The sequence below is a fragment of the Raphanus sativus genome, chromosome 8 (genome assembly GCF_000801105.2).
Source record: "Raphanus sativus cultivar WK10039 chromosome 8, ASM80110v3, whole genome shotgun sequence".
Classification (NCBI taxonomy): domain Eukaryota; kingdom Viridiplantae; phylum Streptophyta; class Magnoliopsida; order Brassicales; family Brassicaceae; genus Raphanus; species Raphanus sativus.
This window is the reverse complement of record NC_079518.1, coordinates 1,339,822-1,365,758: the sequence shown is the minus strand read 5'-3', so window position 1 is coordinate 1,365,758 and position 25,937 is coordinate 1,339,822. Positions and strand designations below refer to the sequence as shown.

General features: G+C 34.6%; 5 protein-coding genes, 1 long non-coding RNA gene and 1 other non-coding gene across 8 annotated transcripts; 5 read left to right on the top strand and 2 right to left on the bottom strand.

Annotated features, from left to right (window-relative positions):
- Positions 1-18: 18 nt before the first annotated feature.
- On the top strand, positions 19-2,611 carry LOC130498896 (probable protein phosphatase 2C 5). 2 transcript variants are annotated; one of them, XM_056992689.1, is made up of 9 exons: positions 19-260; positions 465-714; positions 810-981; positions 1,068-1,285; positions 1,388-1,495; positions 1,598-1,723; positions 1,811-2,037; positions 2,129-2,391; positions 2,494-2,611. In XM_056992689.1, exons 2-8 carry the CDS (start codon positions 496-498, stop codon positions 2,352-2,354), a joined length of 1,296 nt encoding a protein of 431 aa, XP_056848669.1. In that variant the 5' UTR covers positions 19-260; positions 465-495; the 3' UTR covers positions 2,355-2,391; positions 2,494-2,611. The 2 variants fall into 2 exon arrangements, with proteins under 2 accessions (XP_056848669.1, XP_056848667.1); XM_056992687.1 differs by having other exon boundaries at positions 20-260; positions 2,129-2,611.
- A 140-nt stretch (positions 2,612-2,751) lies between these two features.
- LOC130498897 (F-box protein PP2-B15-like) lies at positions 2,752-4,367 on the top strand. The gene is made up of 3 exons (XM_056992690.1): positions 2,752-3,401; positions 3,478-3,596; positions 3,684-4,367. Exons 1-3 carry the CDS (start codon positions 3,150-3,152, stop codon positions 4,189-4,191), a joined length of 879 nt encoding a protein of 292 aa, XP_056848670.1. The 5' UTR covers positions 2,752-3,149; the 3' UTR covers positions 4,192-4,367.
- A 3,315-nt stretch (positions 4,368-7,682) lies between these two features.
- LOC108819660 (putative FBD-associated F-box protein At1g05080) lies at positions 7,683-9,218 on the top strand. Its single transcript, XM_056992242.1, has 3 exons — positions 7,683-8,627; positions 8,715-8,849; positions 8,937-9,218. The coding sequence occupies exons 1-3, from the start codon at positions 7,683-7,685 to the stop codon at positions 9,216-9,218; spliced, it is 1,362 nt and encodes a 453-aa protein (XP_056848222.1).
- A 4,646-nt stretch (positions 9,219-13,864) lies between these two features.
- LOC108819105 (ATP-dependent Clp protease proteolytic subunit-related protein 3, chloroplastic) lies at positions 13,865-16,466 on the top strand. The gene is made up of 10 exons (XM_018592096.2): positions 13,865-14,245; positions 14,489-14,590; positions 14,685-14,807; positions 14,890-14,949; positions 15,066-15,162; positions 15,250-15,323; positions 15,512-15,565; positions 15,654-15,737; positions 15,840-15,964; positions 16,276-16,466. Exons 1-9 carry the CDS (start codon positions 13,970-13,972, stop codon positions 15,933-15,935), a joined length of 966 nt encoding a protein of 321 aa, XP_018447598.1. The 5' UTR covers positions 13,865-13,969; the 3' UTR covers positions 15,936-15,964; positions 16,276-16,466.
- A 253-nt stretch (positions 16,467-16,719) lies between these two features.
- Positions 16,720-16,791, bottom strand: TRNAE-UUC (transfer RNA glutamic acid (anticodon UUC)). Its single transcript has one exon. It is a non-coding gene; the product is annotated as a tRNA-Glu (tRNA).
- A 1,852-nt stretch (positions 16,792-18,643) lies between these two features.
- Positions 18,644-19,598, top strand: LOC130498676 (uncharacterized). Its single transcript, XR_008937620.1, has 3 exons — positions 18,644-18,851; positions 18,949-19,063; positions 19,152-19,598. It is a non-coding gene; the product is annotated as an uncharacterized LOC130498676 (long non-coding RNA).
- Positions 19,599-21,354: 1,756 nt separating this feature from the next.
- On the bottom strand, positions 21,355-22,531 carry LOC108819031 (protein SRC2 homolog). The gene has a single exon (XM_018592015.2). It carries the CDS (start codon positions 22,463-22,465, stop codon positions 21,548-21,550), a length of 918 nt encoding a protein of 305 aa, XP_018447517.2. The 5' UTR covers positions 22,466-22,531; the 3' UTR covers positions 21,355-21,547.
- Positions 22,532-25,937: the final 3,406 nt, after the last annotated feature.

Below are 25,937 nucleotides of genomic sequence, written 5' to 3'. Positions count from 1 at the left end.
TTTTCTTTTGCCCAATCTGAGAAAGAAAGAAATATCAATCACCAAAAAAAAAAAAAAAAATCTGCAGCAAACTTCGTCTCTCTTCTTCCGTTGTTCACGCGTTTACAGGCTTGATAATCTCCCCCATTTCGATTTGCTGACCGACTACTCCCGAAGAATCAGCGAGGAAACTCAGCATTATTATTATTATTATTATTATTTATTTATGAGCTTAGATCTACTCTGTATCTTTGACTACTGACATTTCTTCTTTCTCTCTGGTGAGTTTCATCGTTTCTGCCTCAAAGTTATAGTGTCCGTTTACTGATTCTCCTTGTTTCTTCGTTCGATTCTACTTTAAATATATCAAATGTTGGAGCTTTTTTTAGAATTCCAGTAGATTAGGTTTTTTTTCATCTATCTCTTTGGCTGCTTTTAATTTTGTTCTTAATTTAAATAATTTGTCTTTTTGTTTTTGTTTGCAGTCAATGCTGAAGGATTAAAGGCTCCAATAAGATGAGCCCGTCAAAAGCAGCATCGAGGACGACGACGAAACAATCTCTAGTTCCTCTTGCGACCCTCATTGGTAGGGAGCTGAGGAGCGAGAAGCTTGAGAAGCCTTTACTCATCCACGGCCAAGCTGCTCTCGCTAAGAAAGGTGAAGACTTTTTTCTGATCCAAACCGATTGCGAGAGAGTTCCTGGTGATCCTTCCTCCGCCTTCTCTGTTTTCGGGGTAAAGTTTTTTTTCTTGTGATATATATAATCATTCACGTTCTTAAAGTTGAAAGCTTTTATAATACCTTTTGTTTTGGTGTTTTTGTCTTGTAGATATTTGATGGTCATAATGGTAACTCGGCTGCTATTTATACTAAGGAACATCTTCTGGACAATGTGGTGAGTGCTATCCCTCAGGGTGCAACTAGAGATGAGTGGCTTCAGGCTCTTCCTAGGGCTCTCGTTGCTGGCTTTGTCAAAACCGACATTGAGTTCCAGCAGAAAGGTGTGTCCAAGCTCATTGTCTTTCTTAAAACGCATTTGCTTTCGTACGAGCATCTTCTAACTGCTATCATTTGTTGTTTCTTACAGGGGAAACTTCTGGAACGACGGTGACATTTGTTATAATTGATGGTTGGACTATCACTGTCGGTTCCGTTGGCGACTCACGCTGCATTTTAGACACCCAAGGTGGTGTGGTTTCTCTTCTGACTGTCGATCACAGGCTGGAAGAGAACGTTGAAGAGAGGGAGCGTGTAACTGCCAGTGGGGGTGAGGTCGGAAGGCTCAATGTTTTTGGTGGCAATGAGGTATATGCTCATTATGTCCAGTAGATTTCAGCTACCTTTGGTTGGTTTTTAATGTTGGATTTGCCGTGATATTCATGTTCTTTCGTTCTGATCACGCAATAGGTCGGTCCACTTCGATGCTGGCCTGGTGGTTTGTGTCTTTCGAGGTCCATTGGTGATACAGATGTGGGAGAATATATTGTCCCAATACCACATGTTAAGCAAGTCAAAGTAAGTCCCCTTCTTCCCCCTTGGTGCATTTTTCATCAATGCTTTATATTAGAAGACAACACTGAACAAAATGTTTTTTTTTTTGGTCATCTGTACATTCAGCTTTCAAATGCTGGAGGGAGACTCATTATAGCTTCAGATGGTATATGGGATATACTGTCCTCTGACATGGCTGCCAAAGCTTGTCGTGGTTTATCTGCCGAGCTTGCTGCTAAACTTGTTGTTAAGGTTTGTTCGTCAACTCAATTGACTAAGTTTTGTACATCCTACGGTCCTGACTCCTATTAAACTCTGAATCATATGTTTGTTTTCCAGGAAGCATTGCGAACAAAAGGGTTGAAGGATGATACTACTTGTGTAGTTGTTGACATTGTTCCATCTGATCATCTCACCTTGGCCCCAACGCCTAAGAAGAAACAGAACACATTCACCGCATTTCTTTCTAAGAAAAAGGATACTGACGCCAACAAGAACGGGAACAAGCTTTCTTCTGTTGGAGTTGAAGAATTGTTTGAAGAAGGTTCTGCTATGCTTGCAGACAGGTAAATCCTGTAGCCAGCATGTTTTGTAAATAGCAACTAAGAGTTTCAGATACTGACACTATCAGTCTTTGTTGGTGTTTTGGAAATACAGATTGGGAAAGGATGTTCCCTCCAATACGGAAACTGGGCTGTTAAAGTGCGCTGTATGCCAAATAGACCAATCTCCAAGTGAAGTTGTATCAAGCAACGAGGCGGCTGCTATCATCTCCTCAGCATCTAAGCGATGGGAAGGTCCCTTTCTATGCACAATATGCAAGAAAAAGAAAGACGCCATGGAAGGAAAAAGACCAAGCAAAGGTTCAGTGACTACTACTTGAAACCCACTTTTTCTTTGAAAGAAACCCATAATATCTGGTAAGAAATTGTGCATGTGTCTCGTCTTTTTTTTTTGTTTTAAATCTTACCTTCATCATCATGTGTGTTGTGAGAGTCTGTGGTTTTGTGTTCTTATCCCAGGCATTGATTGGAGTAGCATTTAATAGTAGAAGTTGATGCAAAATGTTATGTAGAGAATAGACCCAACCAATTCTTATATCCATTGTTTAAAATATGCATGGTTTATGTTCTTTGCCTCTATGCTGACCAATTACCTTGATAGATGTGTTTTTTTTTTGGAGTTGCTAATATTATTAACAAGTCTTTTCCAAGTTGCAAGTATTATAATTCATATTTGCTTATCTGGCAACCATTCATTGAAAAGCTTTTTCTTTAGGTCTATCTTTTTCAATGTAGTAAAATTGTACTATCAACCCCACCAATTGTTTCCATTAAAACTTCAAGTAGTGGTATTTGTCAGGGCCAAACAACTTGAAAAAAAGTACATAATAATTTGATATAAACCAAAAACCTCAAATACAGAACACAAGCTATCTTTTCAGAGAACAAAACCCAGGTGATATTTGTCGGAAATAAAGAACTTAGAAAGATATTGTATCATTGGACATAAACTAGACCCAAAAGAGGAAATGGGCCCTTGAGTCTCAAAATGGACACACTGTCCACCATCGGTAGGTCAGTGTCCACAAGACACACAACTCCCATATATATATACTTCATAAACAGAGAGCCATAGGATCTCATCAATTTACTATCTTTCAAACTTTGGAGAAAGGATGAATACGTTACCAGAAGCATGCGTGGCGAACATCCTCTCCTTCACAACCCCTGCCGATACGTTCTCCTCGGCGGCTGTCTCTTCAGTTTTCAGCGTAGCCGCAGAGTCTGACTTCGTCTGGGAGAAGTTTCTACCCTCCGGTTACAGCCGCCTCATCTCCACATCTACGACTCGTCGGCGGAAATTCTCCTCTAAAAAGGAGCTCTATCGACGTCTCTGTGAATCAATTCTCATCGATAATGGCAGAAAGGTTCCCCTCCATCATCCCCCTTTCACTACAACAAATATTACTTGGTTTTTTTTGTCTGATTATGTTTCAATCTCAGATATTCAAGATCGATAGGCTTTCTGGAAAGATAACGTATGTTCTGTCGGCAAGAGATCTTTCCATAACTTGGAGCGATCAACGACATTACTGGTTTTGGAGCCGTCGAGCAGATTCAAGGTAATTTATATGTTAATAAATAAGTTTATATATAATTTGGTGTATAACGAGTACGTCGTATTGATATATTTTAAAAATTCGTAATAGATTTTCAGAAGCGGTCCAGCTTATGGTAACGAACTGGTTAGAAATCAAGGGAAAGATTCAGACGGGAGCTTTATCTCCGAACACGAGCTACGAAGCTTATCTGATCATGAAAGTGACGGAACGAGCGTACGGACTAGAGCTAGTTCCGGCCGAGACTTGGGTGAAAGTGGGAAACGGTAAAAAGCAAATAAAGTCGAGTTATCTAAGTCGCTTGAGTAACAAGAAACAACAGATGGAAAGGCTGTTTTACGGACATAGAGTGGCCAAGAAGGACGAGGCTTTTGGATCTCGACGGAGGGAGCCGAGGGTTAGAGATGACGGGTGGATGGAGATAGAGATCGGAGAGTTCGAGACGGGACGAGAAGGTGGTGGTGATGATGACAAGGAGGTTGTTATGAGTCTGACCGAAGTTATAGGCTATCAGTTGAAGGGTGGGATTGTAATTGATGGGATTGAGGTTAGGCCTAAACCCTCAAAAGTGAGTGCCGAATATTTTGGGTTAAGCTGATAAATCGTACGAAGAGGGAACGTTTCTGTTGGTCAGTGATACAACTGATTGAATCATTCGTTATTATTGAATAATTTGAATCGAGTCTTATTTGAATATATGACTTGTCATCTGACAGAAAAATAAAAGAAATATTGTAACAAAAAAGTTCATTTCGTTGACATGTTTGGTCTGCATGGCAAATTATTTAAACATGTTTTTTATAGGATAATTATTTGAACATATAACCTTTAGCATCCTCAGTCAAAAATAACAAAACTAATATCATATATTCAGTAAAAAGCTTTATTTGACCAACCAATAAGTGAATGAGACGAGACATAAGATGTACGATCACACAAATATTTCTGATTTATGAAAGCCATTTGCAAAAGTTGATAAATAAAAAGGAATTTTCCATGTGTTTACATAAGTGGAAGTTAGTATTGAAAGGTGGGAATATTAGAGAGAAACGTGTGGGGTTGTGTATATTTAACCAATGAGTTCATGATGTGAGCAAATGTCGTCATTTCTCGCATTGTCTGAGGATGAGGACATCCTTACATCCTTATCGAACTTCTGGTGTCACCAAATCTCATGCTGGCGAAGTGTTATGGTAAATTCAAAAAAAAATATTGTTCATGATATTGGGTAAGCACATGGATGTCTTTACTATTATACAACACCATCTAATAACTAATTAGTAGGCACATTATTTCCTAATTAGCTGTCATCTTTAGAGTAAGTAGCTATTGTATGATTTTTAGAAAAAAGAATAACTTGCATAAGGTATAATCACTTACAATAAAAAACTATATATTATTATGAATCCATTAAATTTGTTTAAGATGTATAACTTTAAGACTGAAAACAATTTTGATTTAAACATACACTTTCTAATACATAATCACAATCATGCACGTTAACAACTATTATAAAATAGTTCATATTAGCATAATAAATTATAGTATATATATTATTACATTGCATACCATTAAAATAAACATAAACATAGAGTCAATTTATGGTGCAAAATCAAAAGAGAAACTAATTATACAATTTATTGGAAGTGTATTCTCTTACAAGACAGTTGTTTTGATTTGTATTTTAGCAATCTACTGTATAATTATGTTTATATAATTTATGTCAAAATCAGTTTTTTTCTTACGGTAACTAGCTACTGTAGATTTTTAAGAATATAAATTTGGTGATGAATATATAATATAGTTATTATGATTTCTTTCCTCTTAAGATTAGTATCTTGTTGTATAATCAATTTTTATTTTAAGCAGGTTTTTTTCCTATTCAGAAATTATTTTACAATTTTATTTTATTATATATTTTAAATTTTAGTTTTTTATCATAGATATTTTTTATGCAAGAAAGAAATCAGATTTCTGAAACTATATCATTTATACATGTAACAATGTATATTTTTGAATGTAAAATGAAAACTGCTGATTATTTTTATTATATATCTCATATAAAAATATGGAAATAGAATAAAAATTAGAATATTATATTTATCACAAATTTCTTAAACTATCAAATTAATTTTAATATAATATTCTATAAAAATTCATATCAACAAGATTATAAATAATTTTATCATCATTTAGGTTATGTAAACTAATTTAATGCAATCTCTAACTAAATATATACTTTTTATTTTTCAATGGAAAACCAAATTTAAATTTTTTAAAAATACTAGATTTGTTACAATTTTTTTTAAAAAACATGATACTTTTAAACAGTCCTTAAAAAATATATCTCCCACGTCTAAAAAATAAATCCACAAATGTAAGTTAGAATATTTTATTCATATAACTATTATATAAATGTCGGTAAAAATCTTTGAAACTAATATTTATATATAAAAAACATATTTAAAAAATATAAAATATTAAATTCAAGAATATCTTTATATTAATATCTTATATAATTATAAAATTTTATAACAAAGAAATCATATTTCCTAAAATATATAATGTATATATGTAATATATATATATATGTATGTTTTATATATTAAAATATTTTAAATTTATCTATTTCAATAAAATAATAATTATCTATATCAAGAAATCAGATATCTTGAAATATATCAATTTTACATGTAACAATGTATATCTTATAATTTAAAATGAAAATGCATCTAATGATTATTTGTTATTATGTATTTTTATATAAGAATATGGATATATAATAAAAATTACAATATTATATTTTGTCACAGATTTTGTAATCTGTCAAATTACGTTTATAGAATATTGTACTTAAATTTATACTAACAAGACTATAAATAATCTTTTCATCATTTAAGTTACTTAAAATATAAATATTAATTTTAAACTATAATATTATTTTTCAATGGCAAACAATTATATGATTTTTAGTTTTCTTAAAACACGATATAAAATCGTGAGAACATTTCATTGAATCCTTCAAAAAATATCTCACAGGTCTAAAAATAAATTAAAAATGCAAGTTAAAATAGTTCATTGATATAATTAGTATATAACTCTCTGTAAAATATCTTTTGAAGTAATACATAAAATTCACCGAATTTATATTCAACATAGTTAAAATTCAAAAAAAAATGCAAATAAAGATGGTTTACCATTCCTATAAACAAAAATAATTGATTGACTCAGTTTTGTAAAAAACATAACCTGGTTGAATTTTTTTTTGAATTGAATTTGTAAAAAAAGTATAAATCACGTTTGAACGAGGATCGTAGCCTAGTATTCGTAACAAACTCTACTGTATATTATTACATTAGATACCATTAATATAAACATAAACATGGGGTCAATTTATTGTGAAAAAAGAAAAGAGAAACAAATTATACATTTTCGGAAGTATATTCTTTTACAAGACATTATTTTTATAATATTAGAATTTATCATATAAATATATCTATAGAAATATATATATCAAAATCAGATTTTTTAAACTTTTTAGAGTAAATATCTATTGATTTAAAATATATATATATATATTTGGTGGTGAAATATATATAAATATTTATTATAATTTATTATCTCTGAAGATTAGTAATTTGTTGAATTAATTGATCTTTTAAAAATAAGCAGATTTATTACTATTCAGAAAATACTATATATATTTTACCATATATAGTTTTTAGTTCACAATTTAATGTTATTATATACCTATTAATTTTTTGCTACATGCAAAAGATAATTATCTTATTTGAATAAAAAACAATAGTTGTCCTAGTAACAAATGTATCAATTATATTAATTAGTAACTAAATAAACTTGAGGAGATTAATATTTCTTTCTTTTTCATCCCTTATATTCCTTTTCTATTCTTGTAGGAACTACCGTAGTTGGATTTTGTATTCACTGGGAAATGCAAATCGTTATATAACCCCTTTATATAGGCTAGATAAACTAGGTATTTGGTCATAACGATTTCGTTGTGTTGCTTGTTACGTCAGAATCCTTGTTCCTTGAGGTTTTCTCGTGAAGATGTCAGAAATCGTGAAAATGTCAGAAGCCAAAATTGAAGAGACAGATTGTAAAGACAGGATCCGTGCTTTGCCCGAAGAGTTGCTTGTGACGATTTTGTTGCATGTCCCGATTAAAGATGCAGTAGCCACCATGATTTTATCGAAAAGATGGCGCTATATATGGATGATGATGCCTACACTTGATTACAATGAAACCAATAATGTCAACCATGCTCGTGACTGGGGTGGTGATGATGATGATGATAGTGATGATGATCTTGAGAGCAAGAGCATTTGGTGGTTTTTGGACAAGTCACTGAAACTTCACAAAGCACCTGTCTTAGAAATATTGCTTATTAGTCTTGGTCAACGATGTCCTATTGATGCTAATGTTGGAAATTGGGTTGCAAAGGCTGTTGATCGCGGCGTGATCGTGTTGCAATTCAAGCTTCGCTGGTCAGCAGGTCCAACCACATTGCCTAAGAGCCTTTACACCTGTGAAACACTCAAAGAATTGACTTTATCTAACAAGATTCTTGTGGATTTCCCTTCTTCCCCTTCCTGCCTCCCATCACTCGAAATACTTCAACTTTCCTGTGTGGTATATAAAGATGAGGATTCTTTCGCTAGGTTCTTATCTAGTTGCCCTGTCCTTGGAAAATTGATCGTGAATAGAAAAAAGAATGACAATCTGACAAACTTTATTGTGAAAGTACCTTCTTTATGGATGTTATGGTATTATAATATAACATGGCTACTCGATGACTATGATGTAGTGGATAGCGGTAGTTTTTTGGTTATAGATACTCCGGCATTAATAAAGTTTGACGTCACTGATTATTCAAGACACTCTTGGTCGATCGGGAATATGCCTTGTCTTGAGGAGGCATATATTATGGTCGACTGTTTATCTCTTTTTGACAAGATCATAACAGCTTCTTCGGTGGTCTTGTCTCTTGTCTTGACTTTTTCAGATGAAATGGTAGCTCTGTTTATTTATATATATTGATTGCTTGTTGTGATTTACATTGTTGCATCTACTTATACGTTGTTGCTTGTTTTGTCACAGCTTGTGCGTTGTAGCACCGTAAGATTTTCTCTACTTATAAAGTTATCTGTAGATCCAAGTGGATCAAACTGGGTGGAACCACTCTTACTTTTACTTGGAAATACTCCAAAACTTGAAGAACTTTTGGTAAATAATGTAAGTACCTTCTCCTTTTCTTCAAGCTTTGATAAATAATAGTAGCTTTTTTTTTACTATATACGGGCATGCACCATTGCTTCTCAGGAATCTGCCTCTGTATACGAGGATATCCCACTTTCCTGGAATCAACCAAGTTCTATTCCTGGATGCTTGTCGTCGCATCTAAAAATATTTGAATGGAGATACTATGGACACAAAGAAGAAGAGGAAGAATTCTTGACATACATCCTAGCCAATTCTAAGTGTTTAAAGACTGCAACAATCTCCCTCAAATCCATGTATCCTGAACTAGAGCAAGATTTTATCATCGGAAAGTTGAAAGATATTCCTAGGGTTTCAACGACATCTCGACTTTTGGTCAACTGAAAATTTAATTAGAGTTATCAAGCTTAGCCATATAATGAAGCTGAGTTAATGTGCAAGCTTAACCATAAAATGTACCTCTAAATATAATGTGAAAAACTTAATAAGTTGTAACAACTTGTAAGATTAGAAAATGAATCTAAATCTTAGTGTGTCCAAATAAATAAATAAAAAAAATCTAAGTCTTGGCATTCAACCTTTTTCGTGCAATGGAATTGATTTTCTTAACTGTCTTAGCAAACTGAAAATGCAAAGTAAACAAAAAAAACAAGACCTTAAGGTTCGGTCTTGAGAAAAGGGTAATCACTAATCAGTATATAACCCGCGACTCAGTGCATTCGAAAAACCTCACTGACTGTTTTCATCCTCGACTCAGTGTCTTGAATCTATTCAGAGACTTTTCCATGTAAACACCTAACTGTTGAGAGGCTTGTATCTCCAGACTCCATGTAGTTCGCGAAGGGGGGAGAGTCTGACTCCTACGCGGTCAGATCCGTCGTACGTAACCATCGGTTTGGTCGTTGACGGTTTCAAGTCTTTTTTGCTATATAGTTACTACTACTTAGTACTTGGTACAGAGAAAGATTCAAGTCTAAACAAATGTTTTATCTTCCTTTGAGCCATTCTTGTTGGATGTTGACATAGCTTGCATTATAGATGGTGCATTTTCATTGTTGTTTCATTCTTGAAAAATGAATAAAACAATTAAGATTTATTTAAAGAATTGTTCACAAGAAGGCAAAACTCCCAATTGGCTTAACAATTGCCTGGCGAATCTGACCAACACTTAGCTTTTCTTCCAAGGTCGGGATTCCTTGTGAAACAAGGTATCATTGTAGAATTTTGTCTATTAATTACCATACAGTATTTATATATATAGTATTGCGTTTGCATGTGTCAAAATGTAATATCTTTATTTGACTTTTTAGAACTACAGTAGTAGATATTGTATCATTTCAAAATCTAATATCTTAATTCATTAATTTAGGCTGGAACCTGAGAGAGACGACGTGGGGTGTGAGTCAGAGATGATATGATGGGCTCAAAACTCAGAGTGGGTTAAGCACAAACAAAACTTAGGGTTTAAGAGTTGGCCAGACAAAACACAAGAAAAAAAACAAGGATCCAGCCGTTTCTCAGTCCTACTATGCTTACTCGACTAGATCTCATCAGTAAAGACTCCGCTGCCGAATCTTTAAGTCAAAAATGTTGGATTGCGTTGTGAAGATGCAACTCCGTGTGAGGTGGTGGTCGTTGACTGCAACTTGGACAAAGGTGGATGTGATGACGAAGCTAAGGCCCTTCTAAGAACAGGTTGCCTTTTAAGATTCAGACAACCACTGTCTTTTAAACTTACGAGTCTTTGTTTCATATTTTGAGGTTTCCCTTATTGTTTTGTCTTTAGGTTTTGAGCTTGTAACTTGATGGCGAAGAAGAAGATCGTACGACTCCAAGAGACTTCTCAAGGAACACTTGAAATATTTTGTTATGAGGACTCCAAAACAATTTCTCACATTGTGCTTAATCTGCTTTTAACAAGGGGTTAAACATTACAACGTTTGATTGGTTTTGCTTATTGTTTAACTGTGTGTCTGCAGGTTGAGATGGGTGGCTGTAAAGCCCCTATACCACTACATTCATTGTGGAATGTGGGAGTCCTTTTGTGCCTCATGATCAAGAGTAGTATGTATCTTTCTATAGTGTCTGATAGGCTTGGCTCCACTATAATTAAGCTTCTCCCATTGTGGCGGCACTGAAATTGAAGAGAACTGGGACAAAGTAACTACTGCATTTTTGACTTTGGTTCTCTTGTTTTCTCCTAGTAACTATACCAAATAAAAAAAAGAAAAAGAAAAATCACCTTTAGTTTTAGTATGGTTTTGAAAAAGCTCAAGAAAACTCTAGCTTTGTTATCGCCAAATCTGCTATTGGTCATTACTAAGTTTGAAACAAATGTTAACCTCTAAGTTGTATCTACTAACGTTAGCTCGGGCATGTTTTCTACCTAGAATCTTAAGGCCAATGTGTTTGGTCATTACTAAGTTTGAAACCAATGTTAACCTCTAAGTTGTACCTACTAACGTTAGCTCGGGCATGTTTTCTACCTAGAATCTTAAGGCCAATGTGTTTGTTTGGTCATTACCAAGTTTGAAACCAATGTGAACCTCTAAGTTGTACCTACTATTAGTTATAGAACGGTAGCTCGGGCATGTTTTCTACCTAGAATCTTAAGGCCAATGTGTTTGTTTGTTGTCTATATAATGTGTGTTTGTTCTCGATTAAATTCATTCGATCTTCTTTCCTTAATCTTTTCAAAATTTTCAGTTATCACAAAACAAAAATGCTCACACCGGAACAGATAAAGGCAAACTTGGACCGCAAGCAAGCGGCCAGGGACGCGGCACAGGCGAAGAAAGACGCCGCCAAGAAGAAGAAGGACGAGGCGGTGAAGAAATCCGAGAGAAAGAGGAAGGAGCTCGCGAAGAACGATAATAATATGCGAAGGGTCGGGCTCAAGTAATATCAAGCGAAGGGTCTTATAGAATAATTTTTTTAAAAAAATGGATGTAAGGTTGCTTTTGAACTCTTTGTACTTACATAAACAGAGAGATAATATGGAATAATAAATAAAATATTTTATGGTTATTTATAATAGTACAGACTTTTTTTTTTTTTTTGTTAAACTGAGGGCTTTCATTAAAAACTTAAGATGGGTTTAGGGCCCAAAGGGCTTCCTTAGCAACTTGGTCGGCTTTAACATTTGCCGATCTTGAAATAAATTTAAAGACAATCGAATTAAATAAGGTAGATAAGCGGTTGATATCATTAAGTACGCCAAAGACTTCGAGATTCATCTTCTTCTGGTTGATCAAAGTGATGAGCGTCTGTGAATCTGAGAAGATTGCAATGGATTCGAAACCGTGAGAGAGGGCAAAGGTTATGGCCGATCTAACTGCCAGAGTTTTTGCCATAAGGGGCGATGAGACCGAAGTTTCTGTCGCTGCATGTGATGATGAGGAGGCGCGATCATCAACTATCCAACCAAGTCCTGCAGAGCCCGTTGAAGAGTTCCAAGCTGCATCGGTGAAGATCGAGCATGGAAAAGGGCTTCTAGGGTTTGGTTCGAATCTGATGACCGGATTCATCGTTTTTGGATTTGTGGGAGGTTGCGCCAATATCCATTCCCTCGCATCGGATATGGCTTTGAGGATGGTGTCTTCTGGAGAGATAGATCTTTTCTCGAAGATTAGAAGATTTCTTGATCTCCACAAAGTCCAGATGATCCACGCTGAGAGCGATCCTGCTTCGATTCCCACTGGTGGTAAAGATGGGATTTTTCTCACTCTTTCCCATCCTTCATGGAAGCTGTTGAAAGTGCTTGAGCTTAAAATGGTTGCTGTCGGGGCCAACTCTCATACCTTAAGAGCAAAAGGGCATTGGAACATCAAGTGGTTCACTGACTCCAATTGGTCGCACCTAGCACATCGAGAATCGACAGGTATATTTCTTATTGCAAACTGTTCTCCTACCGGCAAAGCACCTTGTAGGGATTTCCAGACTTTCATCTTCTAATTATCACAATTAAGAGGAGAGTTTTCATCTTCTAATTCTAGTTCTACCCTCTCCCAAAATTGATATTGAAATTATTTAAATCATACCTATAATAAAAATAACGTGAAGTTCCGTAAGCTCTGTCACTCCGATCGAACCGACGAGCATATTAGCAAGGAGAGAAGAAAAATGTCTGAAAACCAGCGTACCATGCATGTGTTTCTTACAAGATGTGCAACGATGATGAGAAAGACGTCGTGTTCATCAAAGAACCTTACTTTCTAGATCAGACGGAACTATTTAAGTTGGTGACAATAGTGTCAGTGCTTTCTCTACCATTTTGAAATGAACTTAAATTTTGAAATTTTCAATTAGACATCAATCAAAATCTCATATCAAAGAATCAAAACTAGATATATTAAAAAAAAATCCACCAATCGATTATACTGCATATGCGGAACCTAACAAAAACTCACAATTGATTATAGGACCTAACCCTTTTTCAGATCAATTTTGATCTATTGTTTTTTTTCTCTAAACATTCTTCTTCTTCGTTCAATGTCTTTAGATCACATTTGGATTTTTAAGTCGGATAATCTATTAAGCTAAACGCAATTTTGAGTAACTAATGAGTAGAGGAATAAAAGCAAGTTTAAATCTCAATTCTATTTGATTTTGGAAATTTGGAACTAAAGTACTAATCTTTAGTGTGAATTGGCGTTTCTTGGATCAGATCACACTCTTGTCGTCATTCGCTCTTAACTTTTCCCATTTTCTTTTTGGGAGTTTCTACAATTTCTTGCAATAAATTGCTCTCCTTTGTGTACCAATTCAAACTTCAAAGGCTAGGCTGCGAATTATAGTAAATAGATTATTTATAGTAATATCTTACAAAACAAACATTACGGTTAACAATTTCATACAGTTTCTTGACAATGGAGTGTTATCTACTGACTTACTCTAATGTAATCTCACATGTGGGGAATATTGGTCCTTAGATATTCGATGCACTTGCGAACTTGTCTCATACGATTGGGCCGGTAACTGGGCCTATACCTTAAAACGCGGGTCAACCCAAAAACCGGACCCATCATTTCATCTCTCCCACTCACTCCCCAGAGAGCATCGCTAAATCCTCTGGTAATCCCTTCTCCAACGAGTCCATTTTCTCTCGAGCGAGCTTTCGTCGTTCTCCTTTGACCATGGCGTCTTGCTTACAAGCATCCATGAATTCTCTGCTTCCACGCTCTTCTCTCTCTTTGAATTCATCCGGGAGGAGAAACTCGAAGGCCTTTCGCGTTAAAGCCGCTGCCAAAATCCCCATGCCTCCGATAAACCCTAACGATCCTTTCCTCTCGAAGCTCGCTTCCGTCGCCGCGCAATCGCCGGAGAAACTTCTCGCTCGGCCGTTAAACTCCGATACGCCGCCATATCTTGACATCTTCGATTCCCCTCAGCTCATGTCTTCTCCTGCTCAGGTCAACTCATCTCTTCCAAATCAGATCCTATATGATAGAGACTCGTAGGCTCTTTTGCTGTGTAGTCAAATCGTCGCAAGTATTACGCCTCTAGTTCCTGCACATAGGCATCTTAACTTCGTTGTGTTCTTGAGTTTGCAAGTCTAACGGTGAAATGATGTATCGGATATGAAGTTTAGCAATGTTGTGGTTTGATGAGTCGTTTGATTCATTGCTTCATATCTGCTGTTGGTTTGAAATTAGGTTGAAAGATCAGTGGCTTATAACGAGCACAGGCCAAGAACACCTCCACCAGACTTGCCATCTATGCTTCTTGACGGGAGAATTGTTTACATTGGCATGCCTGTAAGTGTTATGCTCTTATGTGGATTCTTATGGCCTCTGTAGATTGATTTGAGAGTGATGTTATGGTGTTGACTGATTTTTGTTTTTTATTCAGCTGGTGCCGGCGGTTACAGAGCTAGTTGTAGCAGAGCTGATGTATCTTCAGTGGCTGGATCCCAAGGAACCAATATACATTTACATCAACTCCACAGGGACCACTCGTGACGATGGCGAGACTGTGAGTTTTTGAGCACTTTGTGAATGATTTAAAATGCTTTTTCTGGATTTGCTAATTTTGAAAAAAAATGTTCACTAAACAGGTTGGAATGGAATCAGAGGGTTTTGCGATATATGATTCTTTGATGCAACTTAAAAACGAGGTAACGTTAATCTTTAAAACTGCTCGTGAAATGCAAGCATATAAGTAACAGACTTGAACAGTTTATATTTTCTCCGAAGTGCTTTTGTGTGAGCAGGTGGGTTCTTACTTGTGCAGGTACATACAGTGTGTGTGGGAGCAGCCATAGGTCACGCATGTTTGTTACTTTCAGCGGGTACAAAGGGTAAACGGTTTATGATGCCACATTCCAAAGGTATATATATGGGTGCATTCTGGTAGACTGGATTGCTCATTTTTGATAATCAAGAGTTTCTCAAATGTTTTAACCAATGTGCTGCAGCGATGATCCAGCAGCCTCGTGTGCCTTCTTCTGGGTTGATGCCTGCCAGTGATGTCCTGATTCGTGCCAAAGAGGTTTGATGTTCCCTCTGTACATTTACTTTCCTGGAAATCTAATTTTTATCTGAGATATTTTCGTGATGTTTTGCTTGTACGTTCATCCCTATACTTCTCACTTGAGCATTTGGCTCGGAATATTAACCTTGAGGTGAAGAAAATTGAGTTTTAGTACATCTCTCACGTGCCTGGTTGCAATATTACAGGTTATAACGAACAGGGATATACTTGTGGGACTACTATCAAAGCACACTGGGAATGTGAGTTGAAAACATTTCTTTCTATTCATAACTTCCAATGGAAAAAACTTTTTGGCTGACAAAAAATCGTTATAATTTGTTTATTTAGTCCGTGGAGACTGTGGCTAACGTGATGAGAAGGCCATATTACATGGATGCACCAAAAGCTAAAGAATTTGGAGTCATTGACAAGGTAAGTTTAGGTGCTGTTAAGTACTATGTGAGGCTATCTATTGGTTCTTAATCAGAACGTTTGATATTTAAGAAAATTTATCGTTGTAACCTTTGTCACCAGATTCTTTGGCGTGGTCAAGAAAAGATTATCGCGGACGTTGTTCCTTCAGATGAATTCGATAAGAATGCTGGGATTAGAAGCGCAGAACGTGTTTAGTTTCAAATACTCTTTACCTCAAAATCTCTGTAAGTGACATTTTCAACTCATTATCACAACTCTTCATGTATGAATATTTCAAGAAAAGGGAAAAAAGATTCTTTGGTCAGTCATGATGAGTAACTAGCTAGTCTTTCAGCCACCGGTTACCTTACAAACAGTTTATGCTATTTTAAGGGTTATTAGACAAAGTTAGCGTCTAGCAATCTGATAATTCACTAAGTCACCTGCAAATTTTAATACCAGATGATTGGAAAAATTCTCATGGCTAATGAAATGTTAGTTTCTTTTCCATTTTGAACACACTATGACATTGTTTACTTCAACTCCTCATTCGCAGGTTTCAGTGTGGACAACGTTAAATAGAATTACAAGCTCCCTTAGTTGCGGGACTGCCTTGTTTCGAAACACGGGTAAAACTGTCAATCATGCGATTAGGAGAAACATATTAAAGATGATCTTCAAAAACTATGTGATGAAGTTGTAATGTGTTTCAAAAGCCTAAGTAAATGCAGTGTCGAACTCTCTCTCTTTTCTTTTTATCCCCTCCTATTTCAAGATTGGAAAATTTCAAACTGTCCTTTTCAATAAGTTTTTCAGGATTCGCATTGTCAGTTTGCCTTTAACCAGACTGAATTAACCATACGATTCATTAAAAGCTTGATCAAAACTAAATAAATATTGTGTGCGGCATGTAATTACGTTCTTGATAGTATAGCTGCATGATTGTTAAGTAACCCAAAACACACTAAAATTTACAAAAATGAAAATAAAACTAAAAAAGCTCCGTTACCGGGAATCAAACCCGGGTCTCCTGGGTGAAAGCCAGATATCCTAACCGCTGGACGATAACGGATTTGTTGTTAGTTGTTATATCAAGTCTAACACCACAAATATATTCAGAAAGGAAAATTCAGTTAGCTACTTCTTTCCGAGATCTCATTGACTCTTGAGACTGCTTGGGACTTGAGCGGTGTTTTATAGTTAAGACTTGAAGACATTGGATTTGCAGTTGCTTATTGGATTGTTTTATGTTCTTGCTCGCTTTTTAAGGTCGCTAGGACAAGTAAAAATTTAGGAATTAAAGAAAGTCAGTGTGAAATAGATTTTGAGAGAGCATTTCGTTTTTACACTTCTTTTGAAGGGCCAATGCTTTACTGGTCTTGTTAAATAAAGAAAAACTTGATTATTAATGAGTTTAGTCATTCTATGATGCATATCTATAACAATAAAGTTGGCTTATCTGCCTTCTCAATGTGTCCACGTCTTTTTTGGAGGCTGGGGCATTTTGCGACACGTGTCAGCTCGCTGTGCTGTCTGTGTGTATCACGCGTTTGTTTTCGTTGGGCGCGTCAAAATCTCTCCCTATCTTTCTCTCTTTTCATCTCGCTTCCTGTTTCTGATTTCATCCCGATGAGGCCGCCTCAGATTAGCTTCCTGTAACGTTTTCTCCTTTCCATTAATTTTCTCCTTAAATCTGACCATTAACATCTTCATCCCACTCACCCACTCTGTATCATTAATTCGAGCACAGCCTCATAATCTGTATATTAGATGTCCCACTAATAATGTAACTGGCAGAGGGTCTCCGATATATTTGCATGCTTACAGAAGAGGTCATGTTTCTATCATCATCTTCAAAATCTCTATCTATCTTTCTCTCTTTTCATCTCGAATCTTGTTTCTGCTTTCATATTCGTTTGATCCAGACAACGATTTAGTGTTCTAATTAGATTGTTTGTAATAGATTTCTGGTTATTGAGTGATGTTTTATTTTGTTCTTTCTTTCTAAAAAAAAAACATAGGAGGCTGGAATGATAGGAGTTGACATGCTGCCTACAGATGTGAAGGTATGCCGGTTGTTACTTACAATTATTAGTTTAAAATTTGGAACTTTTTATGTTTTTGATAACTGATTCATTCTTCCCCTTCTCAGGCAACGCTCATCCAGTCCTAATCAATTATCACAGGCTTATCTGAGTTAATTTGTTTTGATGTTGCAAGAAGCAATAGGAACTTCAGATTTTGTGATGCTCATATTGCTATTAGATTCACTAAGCAAACATGAAGAACACATTCTCTCTGAAGCCCAAACTTCATGGCCACCTCACACTAGGTACTATCTCCACAAATAAATCAGTATTTCCCTTTCTGAGAAAACGTCGTGTTACAAGATCTTCTCTAAATCAATGACGGTTTGTTGTCATTGTCACTACTTGCAAAACGTTCTCTTTGAGTTTTTGTTTTCATGCTATTTTCATTGTACTGCCGCTACTCTGGCCAGTTTTGTGTGGATGTTCCATCTCTATCTCTATATATTTGTCCCAGTATGATGACGATGTGAAATGATCATAGGCACCAAAGAAAGAAAAAGTCCCACTACCATCGTCTGCACATATTTTTTTTCTAGCTTTGAAAAGCTAATTCAATAGGTTTGGATAGTTATATTTTTTATCTGTTACTGGTTCTTTTCGATGAGGTTGAATATCAAGTATCAGTAATTAGTAATCTTTTGTTAAACCTAAAGTTTTCAACTTTTTCCTTCGTAAGCTCTTAATGGTGTGCTTAATTTTTTTAAAAAGCTCTGCATTAGTATATCTCAATGGGTTTCAGTAACAATTTAGTATCTTTGCATCATTTTAGCTTGGGACTAAATGGTATTACTTTCACATCGTTGGCACACATATGTTGTACTAGGAAATTAAAAATCCGTTGGTCTCCTGCGTTTTCATTCAAAAGAAGACCATAGTGAGCTACTCCGTTGTGTCGTGGGCGTGTACGGCATGGTCAAACGGCTCAAAAATCTCATGTTTAGGACATTGCTACTCTTTTCTGTTTGGATGTGCATGTTGTCCGAGAGATCTCTTCCTTCACATGTGTTTCATGTAATGAAACTAATGTTGTGGCCTCTCTAAGGTGAGAAATTTGAAAACTTCTGTCCAAGGTATATTAAGATCAAATGCCATATGTTTCCAGACACTAAATTCCTATGAATATTGTCTAACTGAAACAGGTACCGGCTGATCTTAACTGTGTCAGACAACACTGATACTGCAGCTTTCCTTGCTTTTGATATGGAGATGGTTAAACTGACTAACAGTCAGCCTTCTGAGGCTGCACAAATTGTGGTTTGTCCTAAAATCCACCACTAACTAATAAGTAGTTCTATTACTTTTGATGAACGATGTCTATAAAAAGATGTCACTGGGTCTGCAGGGGATAGGTGCTGATGCTCAGGTTGATACGGAACTTCCTCAGTCCCTTGCTGAGATCGTTGGGAAAACTTAGACCTTCAATTTCACTTCAAAGCACTGAACCTTTAATATCCCGCATATTTTCTGTGCGAGATCTTGCACCGATGCCAGCCTTTGTTATAACTGTTCCTTATCTTAATGTGAAGTTACTGAATTTTCTGCTGCCTGCATTATGTAATATATTGTGTTCGTAACATTATTAATAGGAAGGCGCAAAGCTATTTGAAGAGTCGCTGCCTGAAGTTATTGCAATGATGCTTCTACAGCCAAGCGTGAACCATCTACCAAAGAACAAGGCGCTGTCGATGAGAATGCTCCGAAGAAAGTCTGTGTGGAATGAGTCCACTACAAAGCTTAAGCAACCACAGCTTTTTTTTTCTTTTTTTTTTGTGCAACTATCTTTTTTTTTTTCGTTTAAAACTATTTCCCTTTTGTTTTTTTTAATATTTAAAATACAATGTGGTTGCTGTTCTCATTATTAATTTATTATTAATGCTTGTTTTATTCAGACAGGAAACATCCACCTAGCGTCAATCTTTAAAGTCTGTTCTCGTTAGGGGTGGGCATTTTATCCGTGAAATTTGATTCGATTCGTTATCCGTTGCTATTCGATCCGAAAATTCCGAATATCCGTAAGCTTTCGAAGCAAAGCAAATACTAAAATTCAATATCCGTTAATATCGAAGCAAATCACAAATATTAAAATTTTGGGAATCGAATATCCGATCCGATCCGTCAATATATAAATACATGTATATTTTGAATATATTTAAAATTTTAAATGTATAAAATTATTATTCTAACATATGATTTGACAGATTCTATTCACATTATTACTTATATAAAAGTATTACATAAAAGGAAAAAAACATTTATGACAATTATAATTTTTTTCTTAAGTTTTTTGTTATTATAATTGTTAATTAAGTTTAAAATTTTACAAAATATGTAGATTCACTATATCTTTTAATTTTTATCTTTTATATCATGCAAAAAAAAAATTCCAAAAAAAAATTTGTATCAAATTTTTAAGATTATTTGTATTAATCAAAACAAATGAGATATCCGTAAGTATCCGCAAATATCCGCAAATATCTATTTATTTTCCGGATATCCGTTTTTCCGAATATCCGTATTTTTCCGAATCAAAGCAAATCGGAAAATTAGATATCCGTAACATTCGAAGCAAATCGCAAATACCTTCAAAAACCCGGATATCCGATCTGTGCCCAGGCCTCTCGTACATTATACTATTTCATATAAAATAATGAATACTTGCACAGCTTATAAGAGATTAACCAAGGTGCAGAGCTTATATCGCATATATTGCAACATTCTCGACGTTTTCGAGGGCAAGATTAAAAGTAACAAAATGATAATAATTAACACAAATTAATAGAATTATGAAGATACCAACATAGAAATTTATGAACACTTGCATAACTCATAAAAAATTAGACAAACTACATAGCTAATTAACACTTGCACAGCTTAAAAAGGATTAAACAAAGAGCATAGCTTATATCACTTTGTTTAAACAAAGGTCGGATCTTATATCACTTTGGTTTAAGATTGCCACATATACAACGTTTTAGAGGGGAAATTTATAAGTAACAAACTGATAATAATTAACACAAAAAAATAGAATTAAGAAGTTACCATCACAGAAAATTATGAACACTTGCACACCTCATAAAGATTAGACACATTGCACAGCTTATATAAACTATAGAAAATGATACATGCACAGTGTGCTTCGGAAATTACAACAATGAATCTCTTATTTGCGGTCATACTTTCCATTTCCGATGCATTGATCATTGGTTTCAGACAAAAATAAGCTGTCCTATATGTAGGGAAAGCCATCTATGATCCAACTTAATTACAATTTTTAAGGGGTTTCTTATGATCCGATTTTCAGTTTTATTTACATATTGTTTTTGATTTTCGTATTAATTAGAAAAACAAAATATATAAATGTTTTCCCTCATTTCCTAACATTTTTGATATAAACAAAGTATACTTGGAAGCCAATAATAACCACTTATGCTACTCCACTAATAATCAGAAAAAGATCATTCTCAACATAGTTACAACATCAAATTTTTGAACATAATCTCTTCACTAAGCCATCAAATAAATTGCAAATTCTTTTCATAATAAAATATACGAACCGCGCCGGCACACCACTAGTTATTCTCATAAAGCAAACATACATCAACTGAGAAAGACAGAAACTAAAGACAAGAAGATAGAACTTGTTGATCTCTCACAGAATCCACCAAAGAGAAAAACAAAGCAGCAGTTAAACTAAAGAAATTGAAAAGTTAAACACCATAAAGATAGCACAATCAGAATTCAAAAGTCACCCATATCACCCATATCTGCCACGTCATCGATTGCCTCGCCAACAAGCAACCCACCCAATAACCCAGCTCCAAGTCCAAGCCCTAGACCCATCCCAACTCCTCCGTTCTTCTTGGGATTCTGCGGTTGACCATAACCTTGCTGCTGCGGGTAACCGTACGGACCCTGTGGCGGATATCCCGGATATCCATAACCTGGACCCTGTGGCGGATATCCCGGGTAGCCTCCTTGCTGAGGCGGATATCCACCTTGTTGCGGGTAAGCACCGGGTGGCGGATACCCACCAGGCCCAGCAGGAGGATAACCACCAGGTCCACCAGGTGGCGGATATCCACCGGCTTGAGGGTAACCGTAAACACCGCCGTGTTTATCATCATGTCCTGGAAGAGGCGGGTATGCCGCGACGGGCTGATCCATAGTCTTGTGATCAACAGTAGATGGACCAGGCGCGTGAGGAGCACCACTCGAAGATCCGAAAGTGTACTTCTCACCGAACTTGAAAGAGAACTTGAGAGATCCTTTGGTCTTGCCGTTGGGCAGCTTCACAGCATACGTCACCGTCTTCTCCTCCTCCTTGTCATCACCATCCTTTTTCTTCTGATCCAAAAGCTCCTTCAACGGAACGCTGACCTCTCCGACTGGTTTATCGCCGGCGATGAGGCGATCGGCGATGATCTCGATGACAAGGGCGAGATGACCTTCACGCGCCGCGGATTCGCCCACGGTGAGCTTCATCTGATGCTTCCATTTGGGCTTCGTCCCGCAGTCTTTGTCCACCTTTGTCTTTTGCTTGGTGCTTGCGTCGCGGTTGAGTGAAACGACGGCGTATAGGTCTTGCTTGCCGATCAACTGGATATCTTTGAGATCCTCTGCGGATATGATCGTCAGATCCAACGGTATACACTCCATGGTTTTGCTCGAGAACAGACCAAGACAAAAGAGAATATAGTTTTTTGATGAGGGAATGAAGAAGAGGAAGTGTAACGATGCATTATATACGCATTTATGTTATTACACACACACGGGATGAACACGTACAAGATAAATAACGCGTTTTTCTGTTTTTGGTATTAAGTTATTTTCTTCTTTTCTATAGAAAATAACTTTTTTTCAAAGAAAAGTTATTTTCTAGAATTAGTTATTTATTTCTTATTCCAAGTTTAATGGTAATTAGTTTACAAAATACTATAATTTTTCTCTTTTTTTATAAGAATACTATAATTTTTACTCTAGAAGATGGAATCTAAACGTTTCGTGGTAATGGCATATCTGAACGTTTTAGAAATTGCCATGTTGAATATATGATGATGGTAAATCTCATGCGTTTTTAAGTGGTTAGATTAAATAAATGGAAGTGAAGATTTAATGACATTATCATTTAATCACGCGAGTCTGATAATAAATAGAATTAAGATATGGTGTAATAGCTCACATAGATATAAATTGATAAAGCTAGATGTTAATATTGTCAACTATTGTTCTTTCAATCTTTCTTTTTTCAAAAAAAAAAAAAACTATAGTTCTTTCTAGACGGGATTTGATTTTGCTTGGTTCAAATAAAAGAAAATCAAAACGTCCTGCATGCGGCTCTTCTAATTCTTTGGAGCTGCTTGAAAATAAATTTGTTTGCATTTACTAGTCAACTAGATTTTGACCCGCCCTTAGAAGGACGAGTATATTTTTTTTTTACATTTTTTATAAATTTAATTTTTATATTTATGTTTTTTTTTTACGTTTTTTCATTATATAATATCAATATACTAAAACAGGAATATGACCTATTGATATATGTGTAGTCAAATTATTTTACGATAATTATTAAAAACTCTTATTAATTATTTAAAAGAAATATTATACAAAGAAAAATATAAATATGATTAAAAACATAAATATAAAAATTAAATTTCTAAAATATGTAAAACAAAAAAATATACCAGCTCTTTTAAAGGCGAATCCGAATCTAGTCAATACTATTAAAATAGAAACATAACATATTGATATATGTATGGTAAAACTATTTTAATACAATGATTAAAACCTCCTATTAATTATTTAAGCGAAATGTTATACAATGAAAAACACAAATATGACTAAAACATATAAATATAAAAATTAAATTTCTAAAAGAATATAAAACTAAAAAATATAAAAAGGCGGGTCCAAATGTAGAAATATATTTAAAACCCTTTAAACTAAAATCTGTAGAATATCGGATCATGATAATAATTTTAATTTTAATTTTAGTTGTTTAGTTTTAGTTTTAATTTTATTTTTTAAAGAAACATAATTTTTATGTTTGTGTGTTTGTATAATCATATTCTGTATGATATGAATTTAATAAAATAGATAAGTTTTGTAAGTATGTACATGTATTATATGGTAAGGCTTCGTCTTTTTGTCAATATTCAGTCCAAATTTTTTTTTTATTTGAACATAAAAACAGGAATATAGGGAAGTTACGAACGGTTAACAATATTCGAAGCCCAAATTATCGTTTCATATGCCGAGGGAAGTTACGAACGGTTAACAATGCTCTAAAGGACCTTTTATTAATTGGTCATACATGATAATTAATAGAATAGATTTTGACCCGCCCTTAAAAGGGCGGGTAAATTTTTTGTTTTACATTTTTAAAAGTTTAATTTTTATATTTGTGTTTTTAATTATTTTTGTTTTTAATTTGTATAATATCTTTTAAAAATGATTTATAAGAGGCTTTAATAATTATAATCTTTGTATAATATCTTTTTAGCCAGTTACGTGATTAATGACCATGATTAAGAAATTAAGAAATATAATTATGCAGTAATGGGCGTTCACAAAAAAATACGATATCAAATCATATTAAATCATACGCCCTTTTGGGCCGTTACGTGATTAATAGCCAGTTACGTGATTTGGCAGTTATATTAATACAAAAAGATATATTAAAGATGTATTTAGTGGCAGTTATAAAAATTAAAAAGTGGACATAACTCCATATTGATCCGCTCTTAAAAGGACGGGTATATTTGTTATTTTATATTTTAAAAAGTTTTAATATTTATATTTATATTTATATTTTTAGTCATGTTTTTTTTTTCATTGTATAACAATGATATTTTTTTAAATGATTAATAAAATCTTTTAATAATTGTGTTAAAATAGTTAGATATATCAATAGGTCATGTTTTTGTTTTAGTAGTATTGATTTTAACAAAGTATAGTTACAATTTTTTTAGTAATCAAGTTAGCAATTATATAGATACAATTATATGTTTTTCAATAAACTTTCATGATTTGATTTCATATATGATTTACATAACATTTGAATAGAGTGTTTAGCAAATAGAATGATAAATTGAGAAGAGTAAATAATCATACAAATTTGCATAAAACCAAAAAAGATGTATTTTTATAAAACATAACCGTTGCTTTGTTAAAAAGAATCATAACAACTGCCATATATAAAACGTTTTTTGACGAAGTGGATCCGTTAACTAAGGAGATAAAATAAAAATATTAAAACATATTTAAATTATTAATGATGGACATAACTTTTATCAATAGGTCATGCTGAAGAATTAATAGAATAGATTTTTTGCTAATAAACTTAACCTTTTTACTCAAGTTTAGAAACTTACCAGAAAAAAGAGAGAATCTTTTGAAAAGGATAATAATATAGGGGAGAATCTTGGAGGTTTGGTGTGTTTCCTTCAGTAGTCAAGACACAAGAGCAATGCGCGTGGGATAATCTTATAAGTGTTTTGTTGCTTAATCCTGTTATTGGTTCTCGTTTTCTTGGTCGGATAATCTTGTAGTTTCAACGATAGCCTCGTCTCCATACCTCGCGTGGCTCTAACGCACCACCATCCACATTCTCTGCAACTTTATTCTCCTTCATGCACATTTATATTAATTCGAACCCATTCGTTACGTTACTCTACTCACTGGACTTCTGACCAAACTGATTTCTCTTATTCCAAAGCATAAATCCATTTGAACTGTAACGCTCTAATTTATTTTGAACTTTTGTTTAACAAACAATACCAAAAATATATTCTCAAATAATTGAAAATTGTAATTAGTCACGATCTACAAAGTCAGAACTGAGCGCACATAGGTTGAATAGTTGTTAAAAACATGATCAGCTTTGCCTAACATCATTTGCTAATGCGTTAATATCTGTGTCACTATCCAGTGTCCACAATTAATTCTGACTAGTGCGGCTATGGAACCAAATACAATTCTTCAATTATTTTCCACTCTCCGAATTCACATTAGACCACGGTGAAGATGTATGATTCATGCCTATTCCTTGTGTTCTATAAAATTTTAAATTTATATTAACTTTAGTTTTTCTTAATTATTATTATGATATCATACTTTGTTGATATAGAAA

Bases quoted from the DNA above. Each gene is read 5' to 3' on its own strand.
- LOC108819660 (XM_056992242.1), top strand. From the start codon at position 7,683: ATGTCAGAAGCCAAAATTGAAGAGACAGATTGTAAAGACAGGATCCGT. The intron at 8,628-8,714 runs GTAGCTCTGTTT...GTTTTGTCACAG, and splicing joins TGACTTTTTCAGATGAAATG to CTTGTGCGTTGTAGCACCGT. The intron at 8,850-8,936 runs GTAAGTACCTTC...ATTGCTTCTCAG, and splicing joins AAGAACTTTTGGTAAATAAT to GAATCTGCCTCTGTATACGA.
- LOC108819031 (XM_018592015.2), bottom strand. From the start codon at position 22,465: ATGGAGTGTATACCGTTGGATCTGACGATCATATCCGCAGAGGATCTC.
- LOC108819105 (XM_018592096.2), top strand. From the start codon at position 13,970: ATGGCGTCTTGCTTACAAGCATCCATGAATTCTCTGCTTCCACGCTCT. The intron at 15,163-15,249 runs GTATATATATGG...AATGTGCTGCAG, and splicing joins TATGATGCCACATTCCAAAG to CGATGATCCAGCAGCCTCGT. The intron at 15,566-15,653 runs GTGAGTTGAAAA...TTGTTTATTTAG, and splicing joins TATCAAAGCACACTGGGAAT to TCCGTGGAGACTGTGGCTAA.
- LOC130498897 (XM_056992690.1), top strand. From the start codon at position 3,150: ATGAATACGTTACCAGAAGCATGCGTGGCGAACATCCTCTCCTTCACA. The intron at 3,402-3,477 runs GTTCCCCTCCAT...TTTCAATCTCAG, and splicing joins TCATCGATAATGGCAGAAAG to ATATTCAAGATCGATAGGCT. The intron at 3,597-3,683 runs GTAATTTATATG...AATTCGTAATAG, and splicing joins AGCCGTCGAGCAGATTCAAG to ATTTTCAGAAGCGGTCCAGC.
- LOC130498896 (XM_056992689.1), top strand. From the start codon at position 496: ATGAGCCCGTCAAAAGCAGCATCGAGGACGACGACGAAACAATCTCTA. The intron at 982-1,067 runs GTGTGTCCAAGC...TGTTTCTTACAG, and splicing joins CATTGAGTTCCAGCAGAAAG to GGGAAACTTCTGGAACGACG. The intron at 1,724-1,810 runs GTTTGTTCGTCA...TTTGTTTTCCAG, and splicing joins CTGCTAAACTTGTTGTTAAG to GAAGCATTGCGAACAAAAGG.